Genomic DNA, 22434 nt, shown 5'->3' with positions numbered 1-22434 from the left:
AGAGGACAATGTAAAATGTGTTTAGGAGCGAGCCCCATTAAAATTAATTTGGTGAAGTTTGGGAATAGCAACAGTAGAACATAAGGGGTCCTGTAATGGTAAATGTGCTGTTGTACTCAAACTCTTAAGTGGTGAGAGGAGTGTTGTATAAACATAGTAAATGTATGATAGTATCTGGACTCGGCTGCCTGAATATGGGAGTAGGTGGAAACCAGAGGTGTGGATGAAGTAAAATTTAATCTTATTCTTAAAGAGGTGATCTTTTATTTTTTCTCTGCAGAATCTACGATAACAGCAATATTGAGAAATAAATGTGGTACCTTTGAATAAAAAATTAATAGGATTCATTTATCAGAAGACAGAGTGATTGCTTTAGGATTACTTTGTCAGCCTGTATTTCAAATATTGCAGGACATGAAATAAATTCATTATAGTTTAATGTCTGTAACAATTGCTGTTAGATTTTAAGTTTTTAATAACGGGCATGTTGTTGCACTTACTTTTCAAGTACATGGTCATATCTTACTGCTTTTTGGAGATGCGTTAAAAGATGTTCTGGCCAAGCAGTTGGCTAGCTGTAGTACTGTGCTGTTCACTCGATATGTTTGGATTGCAAAGTGATTGTTCTAATTGTCAATTTATTTTGAGGAAACTTTCTGGAAAAATAATTTTCATATCTACTTCATGCTTGTTCCTTCTTTAAAAAATAGCCTCTGTGTGAAAGTTATTGATTCTGTAGGCTGCTTTCAATATTTTAAAGCCCAAACTATTTTTTAATCTGTTTAGAAAAGGAAACAGGTTTCTTTTCAAATGGAAATTTTTTTTTTAATAGAACTGTCAGTGTTTGGGTTGTTAATGTGTATTGATTTAATGGGAAATATAATGGCATGAAATACCACTCTTTTAAAAAACAAAAAAACCCAAAACAACAAAAAAACCCCGCAAAAAACAAAACCCAAAACACTTCAGGCATGTAGCAGACTGGACATGTGAGCCTCTTAAATAGAGGCATTGGCAGCTCCATGTGCTGTAACTCTACATTATAAATTAAGATGAAATGAATAATTTTGCCGTTTAATTTGTATGCTGAAGTTAATGCTTTTTAATCCCTTTCTTCCCCTGGAAAGCAGTATGAAGTGAATTCTCCTTTTTCTGGTAGCTGGATGCAGAAGTTACTTTGGATAAGTGTAGTAAATCTATTCTAAATTTAGGAACTGAGATGGTATCCTTAATCCAGTGTTAATTTGATTGCCTGATAGTTCTGTGGAGATACCTATTCTTGTAAGCATTATACTCTTCCATGACTGCAACAAGCACTTTCATTGGGTTTTCTTTCCCTTTAATGTTTCTGTTGAATTTTTGCACACTTCTAACAGTACAATGAAAAAATTGAATGTCCTTGCTGTGAACTAGCAGTGAATTGCACGTATGCAGGCTGTTTTTTCTTTTGCTGCAGAAATACAGAGAAATATGCTCACATTGTAAATATACTAAGTATCTTGAGTGTTTACATTTTGCATTTCTTGGAACTTAATTGTATGTCTTCAATGTTGTGTGCATCTGTGTTATTTTCCAACTGAGCCCTGACTTTTTCTCACACTGATACTTTGGCTCCTTATGCCATCAGTGTGGTGAAACACGAGGTGTGTTTTGCTGGGTATTTATGTGCACATCAGAGCAAGGTGATGTTAATGGTCGTGACACTGTAGGTAGCACAGGGCAGTAGAAGCTGAGATCTCGGAAGGAGAGCATTTGGAATAATACCATGGAAATTGTAGTGTAGAGAACAGACTTCTTTTCAATCAACTAATGTCTGTTTTCCTTTCCATCTCCAGCATGATTTGTGAACCCAGTTGAAGATTAGGTAGATTAATTTTTTAATACTTAACCAGATTTTAATGTTTAGTCCTGTAACTGCAAATGAATCTTATTTCTTCTGTGCTGTGTCCCCTACGTAAGACAGCACGTTTTTAAGGTAGGACCTAAGATTATAACACAGAGGTACTACTTAGTAATGTTTGGAGTAAAACTTTACAAAAATACTGAGTTATGCAGGTTATTTCTGTTTACAAAGTCTCTATGCCATTGAAAAAAAGCAACGCATTGTTCTTTACTACATCAGTAATTCATATACTGTTATTGTAGGCATTTAAGTGGTATTGGATACAAGTAACTTATTTACAGGTAGCTTTTTTTTTTTCCTTATACCAGCTATGGTTCAGAGTTGACATTTATTTATTGGGGTTTTCTTTAGTGGTATAGGTATTATGTGGTGCACCTATAATGTTATAACTTGCTTTGTAATTTTTCAATAGTTAAAAATTTAACACGTAGGAGATTTTTTTTTTTACAAGTTTTTTGCAGGTTTTTAATTATTTTCACAAAGCATGTGAAAATGGGTGGCAAATTTTTGCACTTAAGTATATACGGTGTTTTCAGAAGATAAAAAATATAATTTCAAAAGTTCTTGCGGTTCACATTGTTTGCTGTAGAGCCTCTTTTTTTTTTTTTTTAATACTCGCACAAAAGACCCTTGCTTAGAAATACCATAAATTTATTTTAACCATTCAGTATATTGCATTTAAATGATAAAATTGGGCAGGTGAAGTTCCCTAGTAACGACTTTCCTGTATGAACTTTCTGTGACTATAATACATTTACTTCAGTTTAAATATATTCAGCCTTCTCATATATTTTAATGCTCCCAAAACTTCTTTCTAAAGATATTTTTAAAAGCTATACATATTTGACTAAGAATTTTATTTGGTGTATACTGGACAAAAGGGTATCAAAGGCTACGTAGTTTGGCACTAAAGTGTATAATTATAATTAGACATGGCAGTTACTGCATTGAGGTCTTGGGTCCCAGAACCTTTTTCCCTTAAAGTGAAAAATATGACAGAGGCAGCTTCTTGAAATTATCTTTGATAATTGGAAAATCCAAATGTAAATTGATTTCAGGGGAGTAAAGCTGGAATGGTTCTGGTAAGCCTTTATGTTTTTATAACAGCATGGAACCTTGACATATTGGTATAGGCAAAGTGCTAACAATTGTGGCTTAAAGTGCATGTTTGTAGTACCTCTAAAATCAATTGGCTTGTTGAGAAATGACATAAAACAATCTAAATGACTGTACAGACCATTTTTTTTTAAATGTAGGTTGCAACGACTATGTTTAAATGAGGAGGAAGATAGAAAAAAAAAATGCACTTTGCTAGTCACACATACCATCTGTTCTTTTTGGAGAGAGTTAGGGGGTTGAGTTTGAATAGACTTGCTGGCTTTTTTGAGAAGTGGTGGTTATATTAAAGATAATGTTCTTAAAGATTTACTTCAAGCAAAAGGTGAATACAAAACTCAGTCCTACCAAGCGTTGGCACTGTTGAGTACTGACCAATGCATATTTAAAATAATCAAAACCTGATACAATGACTTCTTTTCATACAAATGCTATTTTCTTCACCCTCAACTTCAGCTTGGACAGCAACACCTACTGCTCTAGACTGCAAGTTCTTTAGGACAGGAACCGTTTTAAGTACTGTGCAGATGTGGTGCCATTGAAACTGAAGAATGTCCAGAATATTGTCACTTTATACAAGTAATGTAGGTTTAATGACTTTTGGATAGGATATAGTCCTTTAGCTCCATATAGAAATCTTTATGTAGTAGTCTACAAACACCAATTTTAACATGCATTTATCATAACAAGTACGAGTTATTTATAACCTGTAGATCCCCCGCCTATATTTGGCGTTGGTTTTATAATATCATAGAGAGGTTGTCTCTGCCTTAAAAATTTTGCATTCTAAACAGAATAGGAACCAGGGAATTATATTCTATACTGATGAGGAACTCAACAGTACAGAAATAATAAATGAAAACGAATAAAATACGTTGTTCTGAAGGCCATCTGAGGATCTGTCCTATGCTGCTTGTTGCCAGTGTCCCTTCCTGCAATAGATTGCTCCCTTTTTAGATTGGCTGAGGTCATTCCTGAGCCTTTTAAAATGATCTGAATTTAAATGTTTAAAACAGCCTAGATAATTTTGATAGAGATCAGTTAGGGAACGACTGCAGATGTTGCTTTGTAATCAGCAGGTGAAACCCAGTTGAGAAAGGGTGAGGAGAGGAAACAGGAAGAGGAATGACAAACAGTTACAGGTGGGCTGCAGGCATTAGTTTATTAACCTAATTGTGCTGCTGCTAGAACAGTACATAAAATGAAAGCCAGATGTGCTTTAATGTCATGGAGTAGTTCTTAAAACCCCCAGGATTTAACAGTTGTTGTTTGTTGCTAGGGAAGTTTGTCCTTGTACATTACCTGGCGTAATAGGTCCCTGCTTCAAGTGTAGTGTTTGCATCCAAAATAATTAAGAGCAATCTCCTGGTTGTCATGCCTGTCTGTTCCATTAGTCACATGATTAGCTTTCTCTTTGTCACATCTACTTAATTTCCAGAAAACTATACTAGAATACACGGTCTTGACTTGTGTTTGTAATTCAGAGCTAATCCTGAAAAAAACCCAAATGTGTATTTTCAGGGTATTTTTTCATGGTATAGCACACAAAAAAAAGTGTTGATGTAAACAGGAAATACTGTTCTCGCAATAGTCTTGTTCCACTATACAAAGATTTTTGCCACATAAAAGTAATCGAGTTGATGATAAAATTGATTCCTGTTTCTTCCTTTGTGAAGTCCATGCCCCCATGTAAGGCTATCTCAGCTGTTCACCTAGCAAGCGCTATAAGAATGCAATTAATCTACAATTTTTATAAGCTAAAATCTGAATTCTCACTTTTATTTTCCCACAAATTATTGGCTTGCTCGTATGAGTGAGAATGCCTCTCTCCTTTTACAGGTCATGTGTTGAGAAACACTGACTGAATAGTCCAGCAGCAGTACTAGGAGTCTCTTGATATTTTCAAAGTTGCGAATGAAGTCATCTTCATGCTTGTAAGGAAACTGAAAGTGTACAGCTGATTAACTTTGCTGTTCACTTCTGTGGCAGTAGGCATGCGTGAGCAGTTTGTTTCAAGGAAGAAGCATTAAGGTTTTACTAAAAAAGTTGATGTTCTTAAGTACTTGAGAAATAAGGGGAGTGCCTGGAGATCAGGCAAATTTGTAATGTGCTTATGAATTTCCTGAACGTGGGATGAAACAGTAGCCTGAGTATCTGTCCCCTAAAGCATCTTTTGAAACCCACTTAATAGAATTGAAGTGGTTTTGTTTCCTAATGACCACTGTCACGTTCTCACTCTGCCTTTTCTTATTTACATTTATAGACGACTGTTCTTAAGTGCTGTGAGTCTCTTGGCCTTCTTCAGTCACTGCTTGCAGTCAATAAATGCTTCTAATCTTGTCGTTTCTAGGAAGGATATAATTAAAGCAAAGCTCTAATTATTGGTAATACTTAGTACTGGCATCATAAATGACTCAAATCCACATCCTTTTTAATTAAAACCTTATTATATTTACTCTGCTTCTTTCTACTTGAGAGAAAGCAATATCCTGTTGGTTTTTGTTGTCATTAAATGGTTATGAGTGAATAATGAAAAAAATCAATACTGCATGCAGATCCTCTGATAACAATAGTGATGAGTAAAGATTCTAGCATGGAGCAGTCCTTAGCTTAAGACAAATGGCGGGCAGAATAGGATTTTTATCTTCTTTTCAAGACAAATAAATGTAATTACATCTACATTAACTGTTGATTTCTAGTAATAGGTACACTTTACTCCTGCAAATTATTTTCTTGTTAAACTGAAAAATATAAAAGAAGCAAAATTATTTCTGAGATTGTTTGAGATAAGCAGTCTCCTGTTCAGACCTCAAACTATTGTAAATTAGGAGCCTAAAGCATCTAGTGTCCAAATCTCACAGATATGTAATAGTTTGTTAAATTGAGCTAAATGGCAGTAAGAGATTTACTGCTGCCTAGGGAAAGTAAATCGTGTTGAGAATAGTAAAGCTTTTAGCTTCATGGTAAAATTTGCTGCTGTCAACTGAGGGCCTGGGCTTGAATGTTTTCTTCCGTATGTTGCTTTGTGAATTGAACTGGCTAAAATGCCACTCTCTTGTAGACAAATTTTTATCTGTAGGCATTCTTGATTTAACGGCTGAACCAATTTCCTCCCTTACAGATGTATCTTTGTTTTATTTTTTCTTTCTCTCTGAACTTTCTCTCCCAGGAAAAGTCAGGCTCCCCCTTTGTACTTGTTATATTCTGCTTAGTAAGTGTTCAGTAGCAGAAAGTTCCAGCTGATGCCTAAAACACTCTTGGTACTACCATCTATTGAGAAAAGGTGAAACAAAAAATAATCGTTTCCTTCCATCTCTGTCGAGTATATAGCAAAAATTATAGGTGGCAGACATAGGACGTCATCTAAACTTAGGGAAGTGATTAAGAAAACAAATTTTTGTGTGAAAAGAAATATGGGGGCTTAAATTAGAGATGACTGGAAAACGAATGTATTTTTGTGATAATACTGACAATTTAAGTTCAATTATAAAACAGATGTTTAGAACGTTCTGTGTTTTATGATATGTTGAGGGGACTGTCTGAAACGTCTCTGTATTGAGAAAAGTAAAACTAGACTTCAATTAGAGGCATGCAAATGAGACGGCCTCTGTTTCTGTTCCTCTCAAGTCCTTGCACTGTATCCTTTCTGTGTTTAATGTTCATTTTGGGGATTTTCTTGCAGTTTGCTTCTTAGCCCTTGCATACTTTGAGTTTTTAGAAGAGTTCACAAAGAAAGTGCTTTTATCACTAATCAAGAAGTTTGTCCAGTGATGTTTGTCTTCTGTGCTGTCATATTAGTCTAATCATTTGGCAATGATATCTGTAGGTTTTTGTATGCTTCAGTGATAGGGTTTCATTTGTATAACTGTCAGTAAAGCTTCACGACATGAGACAAAACTCTTTGAAGTCCTTGGTAATCTGTTTTCTTGATTGATTGACTGAGTGAAGAGTTTGGGTCCCGAATGAATAAATGGCCGTCAAACCCTCTTTCTCTTTTTCATTGCTGGGAAGACCGTGTCCTGTCTATTATAGAAGAGTCCTAAAAGGAAAGATTGAGTTCTTGTTCAGTGGTGTGTGGGCTAATTCTTAATGAGACTGCGTATGCTATTTTTCCTCCTCCTTTTAAATTGAAAAAATCTATTTTGTATGCTGACCTCTTGTCTGATTTCTGTGTTCTGTGAAATAGCTTCATTTCTTTGACATGGTTTTGACTGTACTAGAAGGAGAGTGTGTTTAAGTGCAGAAATGTAGAGGATGTAGAACAGCTCATAGAATCGCTTACTAAAAGGGAAAAACTAAAAAATGGTGTTAAAGTGTTTCTGCTAAAACATTCATAAGCTATGAGCAGTACTTTGAAAATAACTAGTAAGCTTATTCAAGAAGCTTTTTGTAAATACAATGTTCTAATATTTTCCCCTAGTTTATAGTGTAATAGTGAGAGATACTTAAGAATATACAAGTCTACAAAGCCTATATCAGCTGCTCTGTTAATGAATACTAGAGAGAATAAAATAAATGTAGCTTTGTACTTCACATTTTATGTGAAGTTGTGCTGTTCAATTTGATGCTGCGTTAATTAAGGAGAGGGTTCGAATTTCGGTGACCTAGATTTTCTGTTTATTGTCTTCCCTATGTAAGAAGGGAAGGCATTCTTGGCAAACCTCTCTAAATGAGAGGTAATGTATGAACACAAGTAACAAATTTTGTGTGTCTTTATTTCAGTACCCAATCTATTCAGACTTGAGCTATGCTATTAAAGATGTTAAATACTGTGTGTTAATGCAACTCGGCCTTTTTTTCAAATAACTTCTAAACACCTGTAATATTTTCTTAGGTTCTGAGTTGATGTAATCTGCCAAAATAGTTCTCTTGACAGTTCCATTGTAAGAACTTAGGTTCCATGTACCAGAAGTAATAGAATACTCTTCATGTTTAGATGAAGAAGATGACTTTGTCAATAAAAGAATTTCTCTGAAACCGAAGGAGAACGGTATGTCAGCAACGGGTTGTTCAGGAACATCTACAGTGAAAAAGGAAGATGTAAAACCACGAGCTAAAAGCAAACCGTTATCTCCAGTGAAACAGACTCCCACCTCGGCACTTGATTACTTTGGGACAAGTAGTATCCAACGATCAGAAAAGAAACTGGTAGCAAGCAAAAGGAAAGAAGTGAGTACTGATGATGTTCCTTTAGGCTGCTCATGTGTCTGACAGCAGATCAAAATGGCCAGTTTAATGACTGGAAGGAGGTACTTAACTGCTTGTCCTACTTAATGTTACTTTGTAATGACCACTCAAGTGTAAGTTCAATTCTGATGATACATGCAAGCATATCAAGTCCTTAAATGCAAGTTTAGAGTAGCATTTCCATGTTTGAGAAGATAGCACAAAGTTGAAAGTAGTCTTTTCTCTATTGCTTCTTCTCAAGTGACTTTTCTTAAAATTAAGTAGTTTTCTGAGATTAGTGAGTGGATGGGATAGCTTATAGTTGGGGGTGGAGGGCAGGAGGGAGAGGAAGGAGGTTGTTTTCCCAAGCTTTATGGCACATATATTCATGGAATAACAAAGCACCAAATAAAGTATGGAGGAAATTAAAAATTCACAAGGTAGTTACTGATTTCTCTTTCAAGTGGGCCAACTGTGATAGCTTCAGAGATGTTCAGCATTGTTTGAAGAAATGAGATATTTATATTATAGCATGGTTTTGTTTTGAATAGTAAAATCTCATGAAAACAGCCTTGTTTAATAGTGTTTAGGTTAGAGGGCTAGGAATAAGATGCCTCGTTCCCAGTCCTTTTCAAGAAGTATACAAAATGAATCCATACAGATTAAATTATTATAATTTACACAATATTGATGAAACTGAACTGTTGGTCTCTTTCTTAAATATAGCCTTCACAAAGCAGAGACAGCACACTAGATGATGAGGCCATTGCTAGGCAACTGCAGCTTGAAGAAGATTCAGAGGTAAAAGCTCTGTAAATTTGCTGCTCTATGCCAAGAGCAGTTTGTTTAACTTAAAATTGTTTTTCCTTAAGAAATTAAGATGGACTTTCCATGTATGCTATAAATAAGTGTAATAAAATTCATCTGTTTACTTAACTCTTGCACATACATGCAATCATAGTCACGCAGTTATTTTTATGGTTACATAAATAGAACATCTCACTTAATCTGTTTTCTGTCTATCCAGACTTTCTCTACCTGTGCAGTTGATGAGTTGATGTGTCTATAATAATCTTACTTTTCACACAGAATTCACTTTCTGCTTCCTCACGTTGTTGGTTTTTTTGTTAGCTTGGTTTTTTGTTTGGTGTTTTGGGGGGTGTGTGTGTGGTTTTTTTCATTCCTTGGAGTGAGAAATTAAGCCATTGCCATCCATGATTTGTTTCACTTGTCATCTGAGATTTTTTTATAGTTGAGAAAAATGTGAATTACCCTTACGCGCGTGTCTTAAACTTTCCTGTTTGAATCAGTGCTAATATGAGGGAAAGGTACACTTGTCATACATATTTACTAGCTTTTGGGAAAATAGTTCATTTCCCATATATTGGTAATATTGAGTATCCTTTTGAAATAAATATATCGTACATGCAAAACTTATTCTCATCCTTGACCTCCCCATAAGTGTGATGAATCTAGCTTTAATTTATTAGAAAGTTAAACAACCTGTCAGGAAAAACAAGGTGTTGTCTTTCATTTGAACTGATCTTATCTATAACACTCTCACTGTCTATATGTATCATCAAAGGAATGTACTTTATTTCAGGTGTATCTCTGCCTCAGTCCGGTTTGCATTTGGTAGCCGCTGCCCTTCCCCTTTCTCACTGTACACAGGGTAGATTGATGCATTTCATTGTTACGGGCACATAAAAAATAATGCCTGTGGCATATTTGTTTTATAAAGTAATCTGTTTGAATCTTATAGTATGGCATGTTGGACTTCAAGACAATTATGAAAGGATTTTTGTTGTTGTTTTGTTAAAACAATGGTCAGTATTTATTGGCAACAATATACACTATTCAGGAATAGAAAAAGTTTTCCCCAAGGGGCCATACTGGATAGGAAAGGTGACTTGATGATCAGTTACCACTGTAGATGTCACATTTATTTTGTTAGGTGAAATAAAAATGAAAATAACCTGGCTTTGGTTTTTTACAATTAATAAGTAACTTTCTCAGATTCCATGTACAGTATTTGTTCTTACTGGTTCTTCTGTCAAAGAAAATCAATTGTATAAGTAGAAATACTAAAACGTTAAAGTATATTTGTTTCCACAAAGTAAGCAGAACTGGCAATAAGAGCTGGGTTAAGGGCAGTAGCTAAATTCTCCAAAACTGCCAGAATTTTTTTCATATGCAGTAAATGAGAACAAAACACTCATTACTGAGACATCGTAATACTTAACAGGCATTGTTCCTACTTGTCTTTAGGGACTGCTTTTGGAAGTTTTCTAAAGCCAACAGGTTGCATCTTGGTGCAGGCTGGTTGTTGTGAGATCCTGCCTTCAAGTTTTGATTGTTTATTAAATGAAAAGGATACACAACAATAAAAAATATGAAGGAACAGAAAACCTTTTTGAAAACAGATTATACAGGCTTATTAATGTTTCTAGTGGAACAAATCCAAACTCTACTTTTCTCACTAGACTTCAGTCTCTCTTTTTAGGGGAAACAAGTAATTCTTCAGTGCTGTTTTCAGAAATTTATTTGCCTCCTGTAGGATGCACTTTTTCCAGCTATGTGCTGTCTTATTTTAGATAAACTTTTTGTCTTGAACAGCAAGTAGAGTTTTAAAAAATTATAGTAGAATTAAAACTTGTCAGACATGAGCCTAAAAACCTCTTTTTCTTTCCTTTTTTTTTTTCTTTCAGCTGGAGAGACAGCTGCATGAAGATGAAGAATTTGCTAAAACTTTGGCCTTGTTAGATGAAACACCACAGAAGAAAAAGGTTGAATTATTTTTAAACTTCAGTTTTTAGAAATTATTTAGACACCTACCCTTTGTTTTGAGACTTCCATACAAATGCATTAAAAACAGCAAGAAAGTGTTTGCATGAAAATAACATACTCACTTTTCATACTTTCCTCCTGGATTTTCCTCACTCAGTAAATAGTGTCCTTCCTAATCAGACAGCAGGCATCATTGTATCTTTGTGCTATCTGCTTCTGTTGAAACGGGGTTTTAAGTTCTGGTTCTAATTCAGTGCAGTGTGTTGCTGAAGACTCGTGCTTCAGATCAGCTATAGCTCTGTTGGTTCAGGAGGACCAGATCAAGTAAAATGAGTCAATGGCACAAGTCGGTGCAACGTGATGGGAGAAAAAGAAAGGAGGAGAATACTCACTTTGCTTTGAGAGAAGGGGCGAGCAGGGATCCTGAGAGTTTTGAGACTAACCCCAGTGATGGGAATCTTCCCAATTCTCATTGCTTGTGGTGTAAGGCACAGTAAAATATTTGCTGGGTTGTACATCAAGGCTCTTAGAATTTAGGATTGCTAATTTGAATATAGCAAGTGTTAATACTTCTAGACTAATCAGTAGACCAATTAGGATCGAAATTTACTGTAACCTGGAAGTTTGTCTAGCCTTTGACTTAAGGAATAATTACGTGCATGGCTGAGTGCAGAATTTGCTCGTCTGCCTGCCTTTGATAGAGATTGCATTCTGACTTGTGGTAGGGATCAGCTTTGTTAGATGTTGTTCAGTCTGTTGTACTTAACAGTAGGGAAACTCGGGGTCTGGGCTTAATGGTGGCTTGGGATGTGCATCTCTGTCATTGTGTGTTTATTTAGGCTCGGAAAGATTCAGGAGGAGAGCAAACAGTATTGAGCATCAAGAGCAGTCCTAACGTGACAGAAAGGTACAAGCAGTCGGAAAGAGGTAGGACGCGGAATATAGAAAACATTTCACAATTTATAATATTAATAAGATACATTCTTACATACGTGCTCTCCTCCCTCTGCCTTCTTTCAAGTGAAAGCAGCAAACTCGATGGGTGAAACAAAGAATTACACTGCGAAGCAGCAAACTAAATCTGAACATTCAAAAGGCTTTCGTTTATCCCCACAGTCATCTGATGGTAAAATAGCAAGAGAGTTGACAGATAAGACCTTGCTTTTGAAACCTAGCTCTAAGCTTGTGTCTCTGAAACAAAAAGAAGAGATTGCTGAAAAGGAAAGAGGTGCTCAAAGTTTAGTATCGAAAGAAAAAACTGCTTCAGGGAAAGAAGAGAAGACAACACCAAAGAAGGAGAAAATTTCTCCCAAGAAGACTGAGGTAGGAGCTATCAAAATGAATTTAGTTGGCTTGGTGGAGTTTGCAGGAAAATAGTTTTCATTTATTGTTGTTTATGTGTCATTGTTGTAACTTGGTACTTTGAATCTTCTGGGCAATTTTTAAGAATTTTTATTCTGGAAAGGCTTTAAGTTCCTAGCAATTGTAAAAAATATAGGAAAAAAGTAGCTGGAAAAGTGTAAATTAAATGCGTGAAGGAACTGAGAGTTCTTTAATGCTCGTTAAGGTATGCATGTACACTGCAAAATCAGTTCAGTGCTTTTTCATGTTTAACTTCCCTGAAAAAATGCAGAATGCAGGAATTCTGACACTTAATGAGTGAAAGCTTACTGTTTATGTGAGCGTGGTGACCTTGTGGATCCATACTGCTGTTAGACTGATAAATGGCATTCATTGTTGGTTCTCCCCCCGCCCCTTCCCTCCCTAGTCTCCTATTTCTGAAGTGTATTAGTTATGGTTGATACATTGTATAGGAATATAATTGAGTTTTCTTTTAACTGTCTGATTCAGTAACTGTAATTATTGAACACACTAGCAGTTATTGGCAACCTTAAAACATACTTTTTAATCATAAAGTACAGAATACTGATTTTGACACTTAAATAACAGTTGTAATTGGGAGGGAGAGCCTGCAGCTTTTTTGGAGGTGAGTTTTAAATAACTTTTTACTGATTAAAAAGCTTAAATGTCTCTTAAAAGTAGAAATACTACGAAGTAGAAATACTATGAAGTAGACTTTATGTAAATGTAGATCTTGTCTATACCTGATCATCATTCTGAAATAAAATAGGATGTGAATTTAAAGCAACAATTTATGAATTAAGTAAGCATGTACATGTGGAATACAGATGAATGTACAGAAACTTTACAATAAACAATGGGTACAGGTTTTTTTTTTTTTTAAACTCTCAGGTGAGTTTTTGGAATATTTTTAAAAAGAACAACAAAAAATACCTCAAAACACAAGCACCAAAACCAGAACAATCTTTGGTATTGCATGTTAATAGATTAAAAACAAGTGTTAGAACTTGCTTTTCCTTTGGTGTATAAAAATGTCTTAAACCATGATGCTTGAGTTTATTTTGTTGTTTTTATATATGTAATTGTTGTGGTTTAATCCCAGTTGGTAGCTAAGCACCACACAGCTGCTTGCTCACCTCCCCCGCCCTGGTGGGATGGGGGAGAAAATCAGAAGAGCAAAAGTAAGAAAACTCATGGGTTGACATAAGAACAGTTTAATACTTGAAATAAAATAATAATAATACATTGTAATGGAAAGTAAAATAATGAGAGAGAGAGAGAGAGAGAGAGAGAGAGGAACAAAACCCGGGGGGGAACAAGTGATGCAACTGCTCACCACCCACCGACAGATGCTCAGTCAGTCCCCGAGCAGCAATCACTACACCCCCGGCCAACTCCCGCCAGCTTATATACTGAGCATGACATCATATGGTATGGAATACCCCTTTGGCCAGTTTGGGTCAGCTGTCCTGGCTATACTCCCTCCCAGCTTCCTGTGTACCTCCTCGCTGGCAGGGCATGGGAAGCTGAAAAGTCCTCGACCAGTGTAAGCCCTGCTTAGCAACAACTAAAACATCGGTGTGTTACCACATTATTCTCATGCTAAATCCAAAACACAGCACTGTACCAGCTACTAGGAAGAAAATTAACTCTATCCCAGCTGAAACCAGGACAGTAATATGTATATTAATTTTTTTTCTTTCCCCCTCCTGCCCAAGTCTGTAAGTCCTGAGGACTCTGAAAAGAAGCGGATCAATTATCAAGCCTACCGAAGCTTTCTCAATCGCGAGGGTCCGAAAGCGCTGGGTTCCAAAGAGATACCTCGGGTAAGTTTGGCTACAGCAGAATTCTATATGTGGAAGTGGTGTGTGTCAGACTTATAACAGTAAGTGATCTAACAAGTATCAACTAAGCTATTTAAAAACTGGTATTTTTTTCAAATAGGAAGTATGTATTGGAAAAAGCTAAATGGTAATACAAAGCAGTGACTAAATGTAAGGAAATATACTAAGAAATTAAATTCAGTACTTGGTTTATGAAGTCATGGTGATGAAAAATAGTTACTGGTCTTGAAGTTGAAGACTGCTGTCACTCATTTGACTGATGCTATGCTTGAAGCACAGAGTTACGAGTATGATCGATCAGGTGAACAATGTGTGAAGTTTTGTTGGTAGCTATTACTTTTAATGGCTTTAGAACTTTTGGAACTATTACCTAGCTAGGTAGCGTAGGCCTATTTTTAAAATTTCATAGGGTACTTGACGTGGTAGGGGGTTAAAAAAGTTTATGGTGAAGAGGTATTTGGTAGAATTGCATCAGGTAATGGCATTTTCTGCAATGGTCTGGTTCTCAGGGAGCTGAAAACTGCTTGGAAGGCCTGACATTCGTAATTACAGGCGTTCTGGAGTGTATTGAAAGAGATGAGGCCAAGTCTTTGATTGAACGTTATGGAGGAAAAGTAACTGGCAATGTCAGCAAGAAGACAAACTATCTGGTTATGGGGCGAGACTGTGGCCAATCTAAATGTGAAAAGGTGAGCATTCCTGTGCCTGAGCAAAGTAGAAGTGCAACCGTGAATTGTTCATATCTAACTATTGATTTTTTTTTTCAGTATCTCTGCAAAAAGGAGGCAGTGCTACCAATAAAGTACATGTTAAAAAGGAAAAGTTGGCTAATGTTTTAGGGCTTTGTTTTTATTTACATGTATACATGCACGTGCGCACACACACACATACTAAAAAAAAACAAACACCAAAACCCAACCTCTTTGTTGTTGTTGTTGTTGTTTTCCTAAACATAGTCTTTACTGGAAAACACTTTGAAGTGAATTATGTAACTCCTAACTTTACTTGACTTTACTTTTAATTCTTACTTTTGCTCTAGGCATCAACTTTAGGGACAAAAGTTATTGATGAGGATGGCCTGTTTGACCTTATTCGAACTATGCCAGGCAAAAAGTCCAAATATGAGCTGGCGGCTGAAACAGAGGTTTGTTTCTTATAAACTTAGGGGTTTCTTTGGTTTTTGCTTTGGTTTGTTTTCAGTTGAAAGGAGTTTTGGTCTTCTGTTCCAGTAACAGTAACCCTACAATTGTCAGTTTGATCTTCTAGGTTATAAAAGTATTGAAAGTGAAAATGTTGTGTTTGTGTTTAAGACTTCTACTTGGGAGCTATAGGGTTCCTTCTCACCTTTCATGTTTATACTCTGACATTATTCTAGGTATCTGATTGAGGGGGTAATTGTATCTCCTTAGATGGTTTCAGTTTTAAACTTGAGTATTTATTTATTCTTTTAAATAAGTAATTGTGACTGATACTGTGTGGTACCCAGACAGGCCCACTATAAAATCATACTGTAAACATGGGACAACTATATGTAAACAATCTGTATACATAACAGATTTTGTCTTATGTGGTACTTGAACTAATAATACTAAAGGTAAATTTTTCAGGGAATACTGTAAAAACAGTAACGAGGGTTTTTTTATGCACATTTAAATTTAGTCTGTAGTGGCTGATAAAATGTTATTAAAATCTCTGTCAGCTCTAGCATGTTGTGCATTCAGTATAGATGTTGCTTTGGTACTTCTGATGTGGCTAGACGTGAATTGTTGCATGTAAAGATACTATTGGTGTCTTAAGGAAAAGCAACTGTAAGCTTACTAGCTAATGACTTTCACTCCCTTTGAATTGTTTTGGGTTGAACACTTTCTGGAAGTGTTGTTTTGCAAGAGCTTCGTGGGTGTCTGGCCCATTTGTTCCAACCTGACAGTCATCAGTTTTGCATTATTATTTTTTTTTAATGATGCATCAGGCTTTGCGTGAGTAAGGGGGCTGCTCTTAGAATGACCAGAACGTTTCCTGCCTCTTTTTTTTTGTGGGTTGTGCTACAGAACGAGGTGGCATCGCGTTTAACAAGTGGTTTATCTTTCAGAGAGGAATATTTATCTGCTCTTGAAGTTTTTTTTTTTATTAATACATAAGCTTTGTTACTTTCTTAAGCACTCTTGTACGTGTGTTCAAAGACAGCATGTTTATTTACTATATGGGTTTTTTGAAATTTCCCTTTAATTTTCTTACCTTTATTTTCCTAAGGCAAAGAAAGCAGAGTCAAGATCTAAAAAGACACCACAGAAAGCTGAAGCTGTAAAAAGGAATTTTAGCCCCTTCAAAAGGGAAGCTGATAATAAAAAATACAAGTCTACTCCTGAAAAAGGAGATACCGTCAAATCTGTCAAGAAAGAAACCACTGCTGTTCGAAAGCTTATGGATTTTAAACGGCAGATTGTAGAGAAGAAAGAAGCCCCAAAACCTAAGGGGAACTTGGTTTCTGAAATTAATGAAGACGGAACAGAGAGATTGCTATGGGTAGATAAATACAAGCCTGTGTCTCTTAAGGCAGTAATTGGACAGCAGGGTGAGCAAAGCTGTGCCAATAAACTGCTCCGATGGCTCCGAAACTGGCACAAGAATACCTCGGAAGATGGACAAGGTGACCAGTGCGGTTAACTTCTCTCTGTTCTTTCATGCCAATCATACTGCTTGGTTCCCTGGACTGATAAGGGCCTTTGAGATAGCAGAGCAACTCTAGAAATTGGGAATGAGGCTGCAGTCAGATGTGTTTGTTAGCAGCAGTTGAGCCTGAGTAGTTTTTTTCTTTTTTTGTCAAAGCAGTTGCTTACTTACTACCACTGCTCCCCCTAAACCAACCCAAAATCAGAAAAGCAAACTGTGTCTGACGATATTTTTTAAGTCTTGTGGTACTCTCTAAAATGTGAATTTTTTCCAAAAGAAACCAAAGTAACCTAGCACTAATGTATATAAAAATGGCCTCACATTCAGCCTAGTGAATTCTTTCTCACCAAGAGAAATGTTGGCCAGTGCTAATCTGTCTGTATGCATGGTGAAAATACAGGATAGCAACATGTAGGGCTGCCATCATGCATGGGGAAGAGATGAATTGTTAAGGTCCTAGTTCTGCCTGACAAGCAGCCCGTGTCATGTGTAGTGTGCCATCCTGTAGACAGTTTTTTCTGTGATTAAAATAGTGTTTAAGCTTCATTGCTATTGTAGTGGGTAGTGGGCTTTTTCTGTGTGTGTGTTGGTTTGGTTTGTTGTGTGGGGGGTTTTATGATGTGGTTGTGAGAAAATTGCAGAAATGATTGTATTGCATTAATAGCATTTTTGCTGCTTTTCAGTTTAGAATCACTGCAAGTCTTAAACTAAGATGGTTTAAACAGCTTTTTCCCAAATGGTTAGGATGCAGATGTGTATGCATTTTTTCATATCGAGCCTTAAATGAGGAAGAACTCCAGTGATGCTTGGTATCTTCAAAGATTTACATGAAATACGCAGTTTGTAATACAAAACAAACTAAGGTAAAACCTGGAATCCTTCTTTTATAGCAAAGACCAATAAAGCTGGAGGCAAAGATGATGGTACTGGTTTTAAAGCAGCATTACTTTCTGGTCCACCTGGAGTTGGTAAAACTACTACAGCTTCTTTGGTTTGTAAGGTGAGTTCGTATTAACAGTTGTTCCCAGCACTATTTGTTATATATTGATGCTGTATCTGGATACAGATACAGTGTGCAGGTGGATATCCCCTAAATTACTAGGGTCTGCTCCCAGCCTAGTTCCATCTGCTCAGAACAGGGTTACAGGTGAAAATATGTGAATGTTTAGATACTTTTATGAGGTCTGGGGTGAGAATATAGCAATGGGTGTCTGCGTTTTTCTGTTGTTTTGAGAAACAGCGTATTCGCTGTATGTCGAACAATTGGAAATGGTTTTCAAAAATTGTGAGCGTTCAGCACTAGTTCTACAAGTCAGAGAATATTTGCACTAAATTTAGTGGGAATCGAATTCTGGCAAGCTTTTTGAAAGTTTCTATGACAGGCTTGTTGTGGTTTTTATATATCTAACGAAGATACCTTTCCCAAACTCATTCTAAATTCAAATACTACTTTAGGATGAGAGAAGTTGACAGGGCTATGTGTCCATTTCTAAATCTGAATTAAGAAATTAGTTTTTCCTAACTTACTGGAACACTCTGTTTCACTGTGTCATGACAATCAGCTGAGAACTCCATATCGTAGAAATACCATTAAAGCTAACTTATTAATAGTGGTGTTGTAACAAGTTACAGATTATTTTTGTTATTCTTTGACTTGCAAGAACCTTCTTAGAATATGATACTACCAGCTTGGGAGAGTTGAGAACTATTGTCAGCTCTGATCTTTGTGCTGGGAAGGAGTGATTACTTACCTCAATATTTGACTTGTATAGAGTAACTCCCAATCTCCCCCCGCCCCACCTTAGAGCTTGGTGCCAACAGGCTGATGCTGCACCCAAAACTAGACCTGCAGAGAAGCTGGATGTGCTGACTTGTGCTCATTTCTGCACTAGCATGGTCTTTTCTGCTTCTAGTTTCCAACCTAGCTTGCTCACAGCTGCTTCAGGTCTCTGCAGAGCATTTCACTGTACTCCACAGGAGTAGCCAAAAAAACCCTAGGTTGTTGAAGCTGCAAGAACAAAGCTGTGTGCAGCTCGCTGCTGTGCCGTGGCATGCCCCTGGCAGGGGAGTTTGCTGATGAAGGAGCAGCTGGGTTAAGGTTTCTCAGGGACTGACATGCAGCCCAGCCCCATTCTGAAGTGTTAGGACTGCTGGGGGAGCCATTTGTTTCCTAGCTGCTAAATAGTTAAAAGTTTCTCTTCTGCTTTCAGAGGGATGTGGCATATTTCTTGTCCTGACTCTTTGTGCATAAGACTTTAACATGCAGCTGGAAATACCATGGAGCTTAGCCAGCCTTGGCTCATAGTTCTGTTTCTATCCCTGGTGGCAGTTCTGTTAATCCTTCAGAACTAAATCTGTGCCACTGACTTCCCCCTGTGCCCCCGCGCGCCCCCCCCCCCCCCCCAAAAAAAAAAAAAGTTCTCTTTTGAGCGTATCTGTTCTGTGTCTGGTTATAAATATTTTTGGAGTGTGAGAGAAAAGGAGTATGAGGAGAGAAAGGAATCAAACCCACAATTTATATGTGAAAATGGTGTTGTAAGAGCTTTCTTCTGGAACTCTGAAATACTGTTTCTAATTCTGAGTATGTGTATGCTCTTTCACTGATCTGTGTTCTCATTTTTTGTATGGTTTTTGTCTTTCGACTAGGAACTGGGGTATAGCTATGTGGAGCTGAATGCCAGTGACACTCGCAGTAAGAACAGTCTAAAGGAAGTAGTTGCTGAATCACTTAACAACACCAGCATCAAAGACTTCTGTTCCGGTATGTCTGTTGTTTGAAGGAGGATTTTTGTTGTGTTAAGAGTCTGGTTACAGGAGGGACAGAGCTTCCTTATTACACAATAGTGTTAGGAGTTTAACTTGCTCATCGCGTGGAGGGATCCGGCTCTAATAGGGATGGCTTTATTTAGTAAGCTGCTTTATTTCATTTTCAGTTGTAAAATTAAATCCTGCTATCAGTAGAATCAGTTGTTGATCTGCACAAACTACTCAAGAACTCTGCAGTTGCTCTTCTGTTGCATGGGGCTTGTTTCTTGGAAGATGATACAAGGTTATAGTCAGCTCTATTCTGTGAGCATACATTCATGTGATCAAGTGGCAGAGCAAGAGGTTCATCACCACCTCAGTTGTCTAGGATGGGCTTACCTAACCTATAAAGCATTGGGTAAAACTCTGAGCAAGACCCTTTTTTATTCCCATCTCATTTTCTTGTCCATATTCATTTTCAGGCACATCCTCATCAGTTAGCGGGAAACATGTATTGATCATGGATGAAGTGGATGGTATGGCAGGCAATGAAGACAGAGGAGGGATTCAGGTGAAACTGCTATAGTTATTAGCTAATGCCATTGCTAAGAGTGCATACCATATATAGCACAAAATATTTCAAGCCAGTCTACTGTCCTCAAGCCATGGTCCGTAGAAAGACTCTAGAGTACAGCTTATCTGACCTATTTTAGAAGTCTGTCTCTGTGTAAGAAGAATTATGCATTGGTGGTGGTGGGGGAAAGATACTTCTGTAAAAGAAACCTGGAGTGATGAACTTGGGTGTGTGCACTTTAGATGTTTATTCCTGGACAGATGAATTTATCCTAAGGTCTCTGCAGCTGACATCTACCTGCAGTGAGAGGTTTGTAATCTGATCTGATGAGGACAGTTCCTCTCTTCAGTAGGCAGTAACACTGAATAAACAATGTGGCATAGGCAGTATTATACTTTGTTCTCCTTAGCAGCTCCAGTTTTAGCTTCTGAAGATTTCCTATGGTCACATGCAATACTTTGACAATAAAGGGCATACAGATCTTTACCTCAGATGCAGACGTTTACATTGGAGGAATATGAAATTGAACTGAATTTCACCTTCGTTAGAGCAGGCAAAGTTTGTTCTGGTAAGCCTAATAATGCTGAAGCCTCAGGGTTGAGCTCTTTGGACAGGGAAGAGCTGATCTTTTTACTTTCTGCTTCTTCATGGTTTGTGGCAGGGTGCAGTCAGAAAGATGTGTGCTCCCTCTGGGCATAGGCCGGGTCAAACTGGCCTTTGGACAAATGAATCTAGTTCTGCAGGTGGTCAGCTCTACTCTGGGCTATTGGTCTTCATTGTTTCATGAAGAACGGTCCAAACGTGATTGCTAGAAGTGGATAGTGGAAGTGGGTAGACAGATTTATTGCAGCTGAATAGAATAGCAAGTGGAAAAAGTAGGAGAGGGGCTAGATTTTCATTGTGTAGAAACATGATTACAGTAGGAGGAGTTTTATAGACTTGCATCTGTCAAGGATCTGATTTAAGGCAGGGCCTAATGCTGCTTGGCATGACATCTTAATCGTTCTTATTCTCTGAGGTATCTAATGTAATTGTTGTACTGTGTTTAAATCACAGGAGTTGATTGGTTTGATTAGACAGACAAAGATACCCATCATCTGTATGTGTAATGATCGCAACCATCCTAAAATTCGTTCCTTGGTCCACTACTGTTTTGATCTTCGTTTTCAGAGACCTCGTCTAGAACAGATTAAGGTAAGAAGGCTGTGGCTGTATGGGCTGTGCTGAATTACCATCAGTAACTTCTGTCTTCATGTGGCAGAATTCATAGAGAATTACAAACACAGCTTAAAATTTAATGGATCACCGCAGTGAGTTACTCAGCTTTTCAGAATGGGTTGTCTGAGTTTTTCTTCCCAAAGAATGAAGTATCACAAAGCCTTTCAGATTTAGAAGTCTATCTTAAATATAGCCAAAGATTTTTTTTTTAAATGATCATGTGCTTTTTTTTTTACACACTAATGACAAGGGATTGACTTTTGTTCATGAGAGAAAATTTAAATTATACGTGCTTTAAAAAAACTAGAAAAATACAGTAATGCTCTTTCCTAGATGTGTCAGTGTTCTGTAGGGGGAAGAATTCATAGGAATTATCTAGTGACAGTTTCTCAATTGTGTGTATTACAGGGTGCCATGATGTCTATTGCATTTAAAGAAGGTTTAAAAATTCCACCACCTGCTATGCAAGAGATAATCCTGGCAGCAAATCAGGACATCAGACAGGTCAGTGCCAATTCAGCATCAGTGTCCATTCAGAGAGCACGTCATGTACGAGTCCTTGACTTCAATGTAGTATTTGAACAGTATTATTATTTTTATGTACATAGAGATCAGACTGTTTTTTGCTAGAGTCTTCCATTTAAATGCTATTATGCTACCAAATTGTCGATTTTGTTCTTTAGGTTTTACATAATCTTAATATGTGGTGTGCAAAAGATAAATCATTGACTTATGACGAGGCTAAAATGGATGGCAGCAGAGCCAAAAAAGATATCAAACTGGTAAGTGTAAAATACTGGATTGGCTTTTACTGTCATATTGCTAGATTTTCTAATCTTGGACTGTTACGTTCAGTCACATGTGAACACATTTCTCTGGCATATGAGCTGCACAAAATCTCATGTGTGGTTTCAAACAAGTTTCAGTGTGCCACCAAGTTGTCCCCCTGTACCCGGCACTGGTGAGGCTGTACCTCGAATACTGTGTTCAGTTTTGGGCCCCTCACTACAAGAAGGACATTGAGGTGCTGGAGCGTGTCCAGAGAAGGG

The 22434-nt window shown here is 37.1% G+C and overlaps 1 protein-coding gene across 2 annotated transcripts in view; it reads left to right on the top strand.

Moving 5' to 3' along the window:
• The window catches only part of RFC1 (replication factor C subunit 1), a 45955-nt gene that overhangs the window by 15114 nt on the left and 8407 nt on the right, over positions 1–22434 (top strand). For both annotated transcript variants that reach the window (XM_076336107.1, XM_076336108.1), the window contains exons 5-19: positions 7956–8188; positions 8912–8986; positions 10894–10971; positions 11812–11899; positions 11994–12295; positions 14053–14160; positions 14688–14867; positions 15218–15322; positions 16429–16825; positions 17739–17848; positions 19495–19609; positions 20076–20164; positions 21224–21361; positions 21794–21889; positions 22069–22167. In XM_076336107.1, the coding sequence (XP_076192222.1) occupies positions 7956–8188; positions 8912–8986; positions 10894–10971; positions 11812–11899; positions 11994–12295; positions 14053–14160; positions 14688–14867; positions 15218–15322; positions 16429–16825; positions 17739–17848; positions 19495–19609; positions 20076–20164; positions 21224–21361; positions 21794–21889; positions 22069–22167 (2213 nt within the window). The remainder of the gene's footprint in view (positions 1–7955; positions 8189–8911; positions 8987–10893; positions 10972–11811; positions 11900–11993; positions 12296–14052; positions 14161–14687; positions 14868–15217; positions 15323–16428; positions 16826–17738; positions 17849–19494; positions 19610–20075; positions 20165–21223; positions 21362–21793; positions 21890–22068; positions 22168–22434) is intronic.

Source organism: Aptenodytes patagonicus, chromosome 4 (assembly GCF_965638725.1).
Source record: "Aptenodytes patagonicus chromosome 4, bAptPat1.pri.cur, whole genome shotgun sequence".
NCBI lineage: Eukaryota > Metazoa > Chordata > Aves > Sphenisciformes > Spheniscidae > Aptenodytes > Aptenodytes patagonicus.
This window is presented reverse-complemented; position numbering and strand designations above follow the sequence as displayed.